The sequence below is a fragment of the Onthophagus taurus genome, chromosome 6, assembly GCF_036711975.1.
Source record: "Onthophagus taurus isolate NC chromosome 6, IU_Otau_3.0, whole genome shotgun sequence".
NCBI classification, from domain to species: domain Eukaryota; kingdom Metazoa; phylum Arthropoda; class Insecta; order Coleoptera; family Scarabaeidae; genus Onthophagus; species Onthophagus taurus.
Genome location: NC_091971.1, coordinates 18,211,667 through 18,221,719, shown reverse-complemented (window position 1 = coordinate 18,221,719; position 10,053 = coordinate 18,211,667). Strand labels below are relative to the sequence as shown.

General features: G+C 33.9%; 1 protein-coding gene across 1 annotated transcript; it reads left to right on the top strand.

Annotated features, from left to right (window-relative positions):
- The first annotated feature begins 3,206 nt into the window (after window positions 1–3,206).
- LOC111419613 (ammonium transporter 3-like) lies at window positions 3,207–5,010 on the top strand. Its single transcript, XM_023052439.2, has 3 exons — window positions 3,207–3,372; window positions 3,422–3,637; window positions 3,694–5,010. The coding sequence occupies exons 1-3, from the start codon at window positions 3,279–3,281 to the stop codon at window positions 4,974–4,976; spliced, it is 1,593 nt and encodes a 530-aa protein (XP_022908207.2). The 5' UTR covers window positions 3,207–3,278; the 3' UTR covers window positions 4,977–5,010.
- Window positions 5,011–10,053: the final 5,043 nt, after the last annotated feature.

The window sequence follows — 10,053 nt, the reverse complement described above, 5'->3', positions numbered from 1 at the left end:
GCAGACAAAACAAAATTTTTGCAAATATCATTTGAAATTTCGCTCATCCTTTGTCGATATCTTTCTTTAAGATGCTCGATTAGTAATCTTGGTTTTTATGTCTCTTTCGAATTCGACAAAACTTTTCCATATATACTCTATAAGTTTTATATTCCGGTGATTGGGGTGGATGGCCAAGTTGTTTCCGTACATTATAAAGCAATTAATCCCTGATATTTGTAGCTATGAGCTTCTGATTGTTGTTGTGCTGGATAATCCAGTTTTGGGAGTTCCGGCAGCAAACTAAACATCACGCACAATGCCCATATGTTTTCAATGATACCTTCAATAACTGATATTTCCTAACGAAGTCGACAACATTGCACTTCACGACATGATGCTTTCACCATCATGTTTTTCAATACTTACTATACTTTTCCTGTTCTAAGTCTTCGTTATATTTCGTTACATTAAATCTACTTTCATCACTAAAGATAACTTGTTTCCAAAAATCATTGTGTTCATGATATGTAGAACATACGTCGAGGATTGGTATCGAAAGCATTTATGCTATTAAGCAATCCATATAGCCATTTTAATTTTTTCAACAGAATCAGGATTTCGAAGTGAGAAAATTTCGATCCGTTCTGGGTCGAAAACATTTGTAATCAATTCTAACGTATTTCTACGTGTATATTGTATATGAAATTTGAAAAATCGATTTTTTAAACTACTGGTCTAGCCCCTTAAAGTTATTTTAATTGTGAAAGAATTATTTTAACCCAGATATGCCTAAATTAAAACCACTTTACAAATCATAATAACTTTATTGAAAACTTATTTAAAGAAGCAAAACAAAGTCTTACAAACAAACCATGACAATTTGTTTTTTTTAAATTGAAAATTCGGGCCGTCCTACATGTAGGACATTCAGCACATGAATATCTATAAACGTAAAATTATTTATTAGTGTGATACTGAACAAAACACTTCGTGTGTACACCAATGTCACATTTTGCGCATCTCGTTGTAGTTTTTTGATGGCAATGAGCACACCTAGTTTGTTTTTCTTGGGGCATAACTAAATGATCCATTCGGTCGAACCGTACATCTATTTCGTGGGACCTACTGGTATGTCCTTTTTGATATGACGATGTTTTTTTATTCTGAACCAACAGCATTACAGCAATTCTCCTTCTAAAACTAACTTGATCTAATTCTCCTCCATTCTTGCGATGCAAATGCCATGCGTTTTGAATTGCCATGTCAATACAGTGAGATATCAAAGGAAAATACCATTTTTTTCCTCTGATCGAAATTCGATATAAGCTGATATTTTGGTCAGAGCGGTCGACACCTCCCATATTTGTATTGTACATCTGTATAAGATGCGGCTGCTGTACCTGAATATTCTTCTTTTCTTTTTGCGAATAACGTGTGACCGAGTGAATTGGGGCAACTCCAGAAAAATTGGAACAAACAGAAACTACACTATTATCGTGCCACTTTACTGCAATTATATTCTGTTTTACAATTTTTGCATAATCATAACTTCCTCTGCGCTGCTTCTTTATGAGTTTTGAATCTATAAGAGAAATGTCTTTTAGCCTGTTTTCTCTAACCGTACCAGTAGCATAAAAATTCCAGTCAGTTTTTCGATCAACGGAATTGACGTAAAAAAGTTATCAAAAAAGAGATGAAATTTTTTATCTGGCCATTCCTTACGTAAAGCTTGCGCATATTCTAAGACTACTCCAGCACCAACTCCCAATTCAGAAAAGTTTTCACTTATATTTGTAGAGGCTCCTTGATAAGGTTCGAACCAATTCAAGTAACCTAACCTGGTACTTCCTACCCATAACTTATATCCATAGCGCATGGGTTTTCCTCGAATATACTGCTTACAGCTATGACGTCCATAATACAGAACCATAGCTTCATCAACTGAGTGCATTTCTTCAAGCGAGGAATTCTCCATGAATTTTTTATTCAACAGTGTGAAAAGCGGCCTTAGTTTAGCGAATTTGTTACCCTGGTCCAACTGCTGATTATCACAGACGTGAAGATTAGAAAACAAATACTCAAACCGGTCCCTTGTAATTGCTTCTGTAATCATGACGTTATGGCAATCTTTTTCACGTTCCCAGAACATCCTCCGTCTCGGTACTTGCATATATCCACTAAGTATCAAAACGCCTATAAAAGCGTTTACTTCCTGCTTTTCTATATTCGCTTTTCCTTTTTACTCTTTTCCTTTTTATTTTCTTTTTACTATATTCCTTTTTACTCTGATTCAAAATCAATTCTATTACTTCTTCGTCAAAAAATTTTGAGAAAAGCTCTAAGGGGTTTTCTGTGATCGCCGAAGTCGTAGGACTATCAAAGTCGGTGGGCGGTAATTTCAAATCTTCTTTTATCCAACTGTAATGCATCTCTCTCTTTATAGTTTTTACTTTTTGTTTGTTTCTTGCTGCCTTGTTTTGTGATTGTAACTCTGATAGAGGTATATTGTCATCTGATGAAAAATCACTGTCCTAGTTACTTTCAATTACGATTTCCACCGGCGCTTGCCGGTAGGTTATTCACTGTAAGATCATTTTCTGCTCCAGAATCTTCATCTATCAGGTCGGCTGCAGCGTTTACAGGAGAAAATATAGTTATTTCATCAACCTGGCTGACAATGTCGTCATTGTCCTCAAGCATAGCAAGGGCTTCATGAAGAAAAAACCCCCTGTAATTAGATGAACGTGATAGTCGTTTATTATCCTAATGTCCTATATATAGTACACCCGTCTTTCACCCCCCTAATTTATACTCTAATTTACTGAATAATGCAAAACTTTTAAATAATACTAATTATACAACTATTTATTGTTACTGTAATCAAAGAATCATAATATCATTCTAATTTCTATAATTGAAAATTACCTTACCTTTCAAAGCGAACCGGGCAATAATCCATTTCCAATTTATCTTGACTTTCGGATGCACTTAAAACAAAATCTAAAGAAAACACCTAAACTGCAAGTTATCACTCTCACTGCTACATCTAAAATGCACGACTTCATGTGACGTGCGCATTTCCAAGCGCTCATGACCTTGCAAGTTTCAACAGGAATTGACCGTCCTAAATGTAGTACATTAGGCATATCTGGGTTAAGTTAAGCAACTTACTTTTGTACATTACATCTTTTTGCAGAATAGGTTAGATTTTTATAATTAATTATAGATTGTTTTTGACACTATAAAACATTGACTTTGATGCTTTGTCAAGTGACATTAGTTTCATAAAGACAAAAATGAATTCATCTTTAAATCTAACAAACACGTTTAACACTGAAACACAAAAATTGGATTTAATTTCACAATTAGCGTTTGTAAAGCTTATACTCGGTGAGTTTAAAAGTAATTTTATACGATTTTGATTAACAAATATTTTTAGTTTTGTTAGCTAGGGCTGGTTTTATTTTAATTGAAGCGGGTTGTGTCCCAACGGAACAATTTTACGATTTACTCCTACCAAATATAATAGATTTTTCAATATCCAGTGCGTCATATGGTCTTTTAGGGTGTATATTATCGTTTGGGAAAAGTTCTATTTATGGAATTATTGGTTATGGAACTTATTCAAATTTGTTTATGAATCATGTAATTTATGGTTTGTATTTTTTTTGGAAATATCTTTAAAAAGATTAAGTTTTTTTTTCTAAATAGGTTATTGCATAGTTATTTTTGGATCAGCTGTAATTACCACAACTATATCGAGTCGATTACATTTTATTGCATACTTAATAATTATTTTTATGTACTCTGGAATAACTCAGCCAATTTTACTGCATTGGGTTTATAATCAAAATGGTTGGATGAAAGAAGCAATTTTTGGAAATTATACTGCTGTTTTACATGATTTTGGGGGTAGTTTAGTTTTGAATTTACCATGTGGTTTAATTTCAATGCTAGGATTATTGGTTTTGGGTAGAAGGTTATTGATTTTAAATAATATTGATGAATATTCTCTTGGATCTGAATCACCTTTATTAGTAACATTAGGATATTTTTTGGTTATAATCGGATATATTAATAATTACACATTGGTTAGTTTTAATAAAATTGAAAATCGCATGTTTTTAAGTGTTGTTTTGGCAATTTCTGGAGGTGGAATTTCATCCATAATGGTTGAATTATTTGTAAAGAAATTAAATTTTAATTTTTGGCTAATAACTAGATTGTTACAAGGATTTTTAATTGGATTAACTTTTACTTCGTCATTTATCGATATTATTTACCCGCCAATTTCCTTTTTAATTGCATTTATTGGTGGATGCGTAATTAGTTGTCATTCAAAATTATATTTTAACTTGGCTATTCAAGATTATTGCAACGTACATACAAATTTTCTTTTACCTGGAGTTTGGTCGCCGATTGCTCACGCAATAATCGTTGCTATAGGGCTTTTAAAACATCAACTACCTGGAGAACCCCTTTACAATTTTTTATGGTCGCTTGGATGTATGCTAATAATTTTATTTTTTATCGTTTCAATTTATGGTTTTTTATTCCTTGTACTTTGGTGTACTGGATTTTTACGAAACCAAAGCGAAATAATTGCCCATAAAAGAGCCTCGAATATGTTAAGATATACAACTCAATGTACTTTACATCACATAATCGATCTTACCGAAGATGATGATATCTTAGAACCTGGTGTTTCTGGAAAAACGCCGAATGAACAAGTTCATAAAATCCAACAAGAAGAAAATCTGAAATGTTTTCGAATTAAAAATTTTCCACCAAAAATGTTTAGCAATTATTCGAGTAGAAATTCACCTCAAAATAGTATCGATGGTTTAAATAAAAATATTTACACGATTTCATCGAATTTAGATGCACCTTGTGGATCAACTACTAATCCATTGTCTGGGGGAGATAGAGTGGATTTATCTCAGATTTTTAAGTATCAAAAAACTGTGAAATGTAAAAGTGTAAATGTAGAATAAAATTTAAGAAAAATAAGATTTCTATGAACCAATTTATTGCATGAAATTAAATTTAAAAAAATTAAATATATTTATTCTATAAATTGGGTATCATTCATATTTGATAATTCATTGAGGTTATTCAAGGCATTCTTTTGAAATGCTTTAAAAGTGTGTACAAGCCACAATGTGATTTACTATCTCTTTCTACCAAAAGCCAAAAAAAGTCAAGTTCATCATCGCAACCAATTATTTTGGATCAGCTGTATCAATTAGCGCCACTGTATCGAGTCGATTACATTTTATTGCCTACTTAAATGCTTTAAAAATGTGTACAAGCCGCAATGTGTGAGGTCGACATATGGGATTTACTATCTCTTTCTGCCAAAAGTCAAGGTCCCTCAAATTAGTGATCTTAGCTCTGTGAACCTGGAACCCGAGTTTACGATATTTTGGTTTTATTAGTACCATTCGATAGAGAATCGTTTGTACCTCAGGATCTAAAGAGGATGTGGCTGAAGTTAGATTCATATTCGAATCTGTACCAGATTCAGATTCATAAAATTACAGTTGACCAGACAAGTATTGAACATATCAATTGAAAAATCGTTTTCTGAAACTACAGAAGTTGTAGCAATCTGCGACTACCCTGGATAATTCGAATAGACCCTCTAGTATGTTCCCTGTCTATCCTCACCCTCAGATTTGCCGTAGGGGCCGAGCGGTTCACCGTTTTCAATAGCATACTTAGATATTATTTTCTCAATAACTAGAGACTGCAGCACCCTGGGACTAGTTCAGATTATTGCATTAGGTCCTCTGGTATCTTTCTAGCCCACCAGCACCCCCAGATTTGCCGTAGGGGCCAAGGGGTGAATTTTTTAATATTATTCGTTTTCAATATCAAATGTACACATTATTTTCTCAATAATTAGAGACTGCAGCACCCTGATACTAGTCTAGATTATTGCAATAGGTCCTCTGGTATCTTTCTAGCCCACCAGCTCCCCCAGATTTGCCGTAGGGGCCGAGGGGTGAATTTTTTAATATTACTCGTTTTCAATATCAAATGTAAACATTATTTTCTCAATAATTAGAGACTGCAGCACCCTGATACTAGTCTAGATTATTGCAATAGGTCCTCTGGTATCTTTCTAGCCCACCAGCTCCCCCAGATTTGCCGTAGGGGCCGAGGGGTGAATTTTTTAATATTACTCGTTTTCAATATCAAATTTAAACTTTATTTTCTCAATAACTAGAGACTGCAGCACCCTAGAACTAGTCTAGATTATTATATTTAAAATTGATGTAATATTTAGTTTGATATTATAATTTCGTATTGCTTTTACTTCTATATAATAACATTGAAATAAAAGAAAGATCTACTAATGCAAATGAAACTATAATACTAAATAGTAACAGCCCCATTCTAACACGTTCGTCGCCAACTATATCGCAGCTACTTGTTTCTAACGTTTCATTATTTAGTAATATTCATGATAGATTAGATGAAGAACATTTATCAGAACCCTCTACTGATAATGAAACCTTTATAAGTAAGGCACAGCTACCGACGTTACAGGTAGAGCCGTGTCAATATAAAAAACATATAATATAAAAAACAAATACAAAAAACAATATAAAAAATTAATTTAAATGCTTTAATGTGTCTAAAAATTTTGAAAAGTATCGTTCAAGTTTCATTAATAAAGAAGTAAAAGCCATATGAAAATTATACTTTCAAATCAAACTAAATATTGAATAAGTTTTGAATATAATAATCTAGACCAGTCCCAGGGCGCTGTAGTCTTTAGTTCTTCTAGTCTAGTCTAGAAAATAATTTTTAATTTTTCTATTGGAAACGAGGAATTTTAAAAAATTCACCCTTCGGCTCCTACGGCAAATCTGGGGGTGCGAGTGGACTAGAAGGATACTAGAGGACATAATGCAATAATATAGACTAGTCCCAGGGTGCTGCAGTTTCTAGTTATTGAGAAAATAATTTTTACATTTGATACTGAAAACGAGGAATATTGAAAAATTCACCCTTCGGCCCCTACGGCAAATTTGGGGGTGCTGATGGGCTAGAAAGATACCAGAGGACCTAATGCAATAATCTAGACTAGTATCAGGGTGCTGCAGTCTCTAATTATTGAGAAAATAATGTTTACATTTGATATTGAAAACGAGTAATATTAAAAAATTCACCCCTCGGCCCCTACGGCAAATCTGGGGGTGCTGGTATGCTAGAAACATACCAGAGGACCTAATGCAATAATCTAGACTAGTATCAGGGTGCTGCAGTCTCTAATTATTGAGAAAATAATGTTTACATTTGATATTGAAAACGAGTAATATTAAAAAATTCACCCCTCGGCCGGTACGGCAAATCTGGGGGTGCTGGTGGGCTAGAAAGATACCAGAGGACCTAATGCAATAATCTAGACTAGTCCCAGGGTGCTGCAGTTTCTAGTTATTGAGAAAATAATTTTTACATTTGATATTGAAAACGAGGAATATTGAAAAATTCACCCTTCGGCCCCTACGGCAAATTTGGGGGTGCTGATGGGCTAGAAGGATACCAGAGGACGTAATGCAATAATCTAGACTAGTCCTAGGGTGCTGCAGTCTCTAGTAATTGAGAAAATTATGTTTAAATTTGCTATTGAAAACAAGGAATATTAAAAAATTCACCCCTCGGCCCCTACGGCAAATCTGGGGTTGCTGGTGTGCTAGAAGGATACCAGAGGAACTAATGCAATAATCTAGACTATTCCCAGGGTGCTGCAGTCTCTAGTTATTGAGAAAATAAAGTTTAAATTTGATATTGAAAACGAGTAATATTAAAAAGTTCACCCCTCGGCCCCTACGGCAAATCTGGGGGTGCTGGTATGCTAGAAAGATACCAGAGGACCTAATGCAATAATCTAGACTAGTATCAGGGTGCTGCAGTCTCTAATTATTGAGAAAATAATGTTTACATTTGATATTGAAAACGAGTAATATTAAAAAATTCACCCCTCGGCCGGTACGGCAAATCTGGGGGTGCTGGTGGGCTAGAAAGATACCAGAGGACCTAATGCAATAATCTAGACTAGTCCCAGGGTGCTGCAGTTTCTAGTTATTGAGAAAATAATTTTTACATTTGATATTGAAAACGAGGAATATTGAAAAATTCACCCTTCGGCCCCTACGGCAAATTTGGGGGTGCTGATGGGCTAGAAGGATACCAGAGGACGTAATGCAATAATCTAGACTAGTCCTAGGGTGCTGCAGTCTCTAGTAATTGAGAAAATTATGTTTAAATTTGCTATTGAAAACAAGGAATATTAAAAAATTCACCCCTCGGCCCCTACGGCAAATCTGGGGTTGCTGGTGTGCTAGAAGGATACCAGAGGAACTAATGCAATAATCTAGACTATTCCCAGGGTGCTGCAGTCTCTAGTTATTGAGAAAATAAAGTTTAAATTTGATATTGAAAACGAGTAATATTAAAAAGTTCACCCCTCGGCCCCTACGGCAAATCTGGGGGTGCTGGTATGCTAGAAAGATACCAGAGGACCTAATGCAATAATCTAGACTAGTATCAGGGTGCTGCAGTCTCTAATTATTGAGAAAATAATGTTTACATTTGATATTGAAAACGAGTAATATTAAAAAATTCACCCCTCGGCCATTACGGCAAATCTGGGGGTGCTGGTGGGCTAGAAAGATACCAGAGGACCTAATGCAATAATCTAGACTAGTATCAGGGTGCTGCAGTCTCTAGTTATTGAGAAAATAATATCTAAGTATGCTATTGAAAACGAGGAACCCCTCGGCCCCTACGGCAAATCTGAGGGTGAGGGTAGACAGGGAACATGCTAGAGGGTCTATTCGAATTATCCAGGGTAGTCGCAGATTGCTACAACTTCTGTAGTTTCAGAAAACGATTTTTCAATTGATATGTTCAATACTTGTCTGGTCAACTGTAATTTTATGAATCTGAATCTGGTACAGATTCGAATATGAATCTAACTTCAGCCACATCTAAAGAGGTAACAAAATTTTGAAAAATTGCCGGAACCCCACTTTTTGATATTCTAATTTTATTAATACCATTCGGTAGAGAATCGTTTGTACCACTTTCGATTTTCTTTGTACCTCAACCACTTCCAAAATACAGCGATTTTTTTATTTTTCAGAATACCGCCGAAAGTGTGTAACTCCGTTATTAATAGAGATATCGCAAAACGGTCGATGGAATTCGATAGACAATCGTTTGTACCACTTTTGTTTTCGTTTGTACAGTTCTGTTCAGATATAATGCGAAAAGAGCCGCTCGTAGAGGCATAACATTGTACTAGAAACGACCTACGTTCACGAGGCATTCAATCCAAGTTTTACCTGCTCTGTAGTGTTGTAAAAGTTCCGAACAGGCAAGCGGGGTGATGTGATTTATGGTCAAGATGACTGAATCACAAAGAAAAATTAAGAAAATAAATAAGTATAAGCAATCCATTTACTTTACACAATTCCTGTAGTAAATGAAAATAATTACTAATAATTACTGTATTACTTTGGTAATACAGTGGAACGATAAATCGAACCTCATAAGGAATGAAAATTATATATTGATAGTAAGTTATATATAAACTATATATTGAAATATATCCATAACCATTTTAATATAATAAAATCAAAAATCAATATAATAAAATATAATACTCCTATAGTATAACAAAAAATATAATATATTATTATACATATAAAATATAATAAATATTATAATAATCTAATTGGGGAGAATTTTATAAGGTCCATTTACCATCAAATATTATCAGTATTTTGTATAATACCTATTATTCTCTATGCAACATTGCAATGTGGTAGACATCGAATTTACTACTCTTTCGCATGCATCCTTGTATGTCATTTGAAGGAGAGTTTCATAAAGCTTTATTTATAAGTTTTATATTATATTAATTATATTACTGAGATTTTTATCTGAGGTTGTGTTTATAGAAATACTCTAAAATCATTTATTAGAGGATCATATAAAAAATTGTGTATTTGTTGTTCTTAAAAATATCAAAAAAGATTTAAAATAAAATAAAAT

What these genes read in the sequence shown, in the direction of transcription:
- LOC111419613 (XM_023052439.2), top strand. Translation starts at nt 3,279, where the DNA reads ATGAATTCATCTTTAAATCTAACAAACACGTTTAACACTGAAACACAA. An exon ending in GTTTGTAAAGCTTATACTCG is followed by an intron (nt 3,373 to 3,421) that starts GTGAGTTTAAAA and finishes AAATATTTTTAG; the next exon opens with TTTTGTTAGCTAGGGCTGGT. An exon ending in TATGAATCATGTAATTTATG is followed by an intron (nt 3,638 to 3,693) that starts GTTTGTATTTTT and finishes TTTTCTAAATAG; the next exon opens with GTTATTGCATAGTTATTTTT.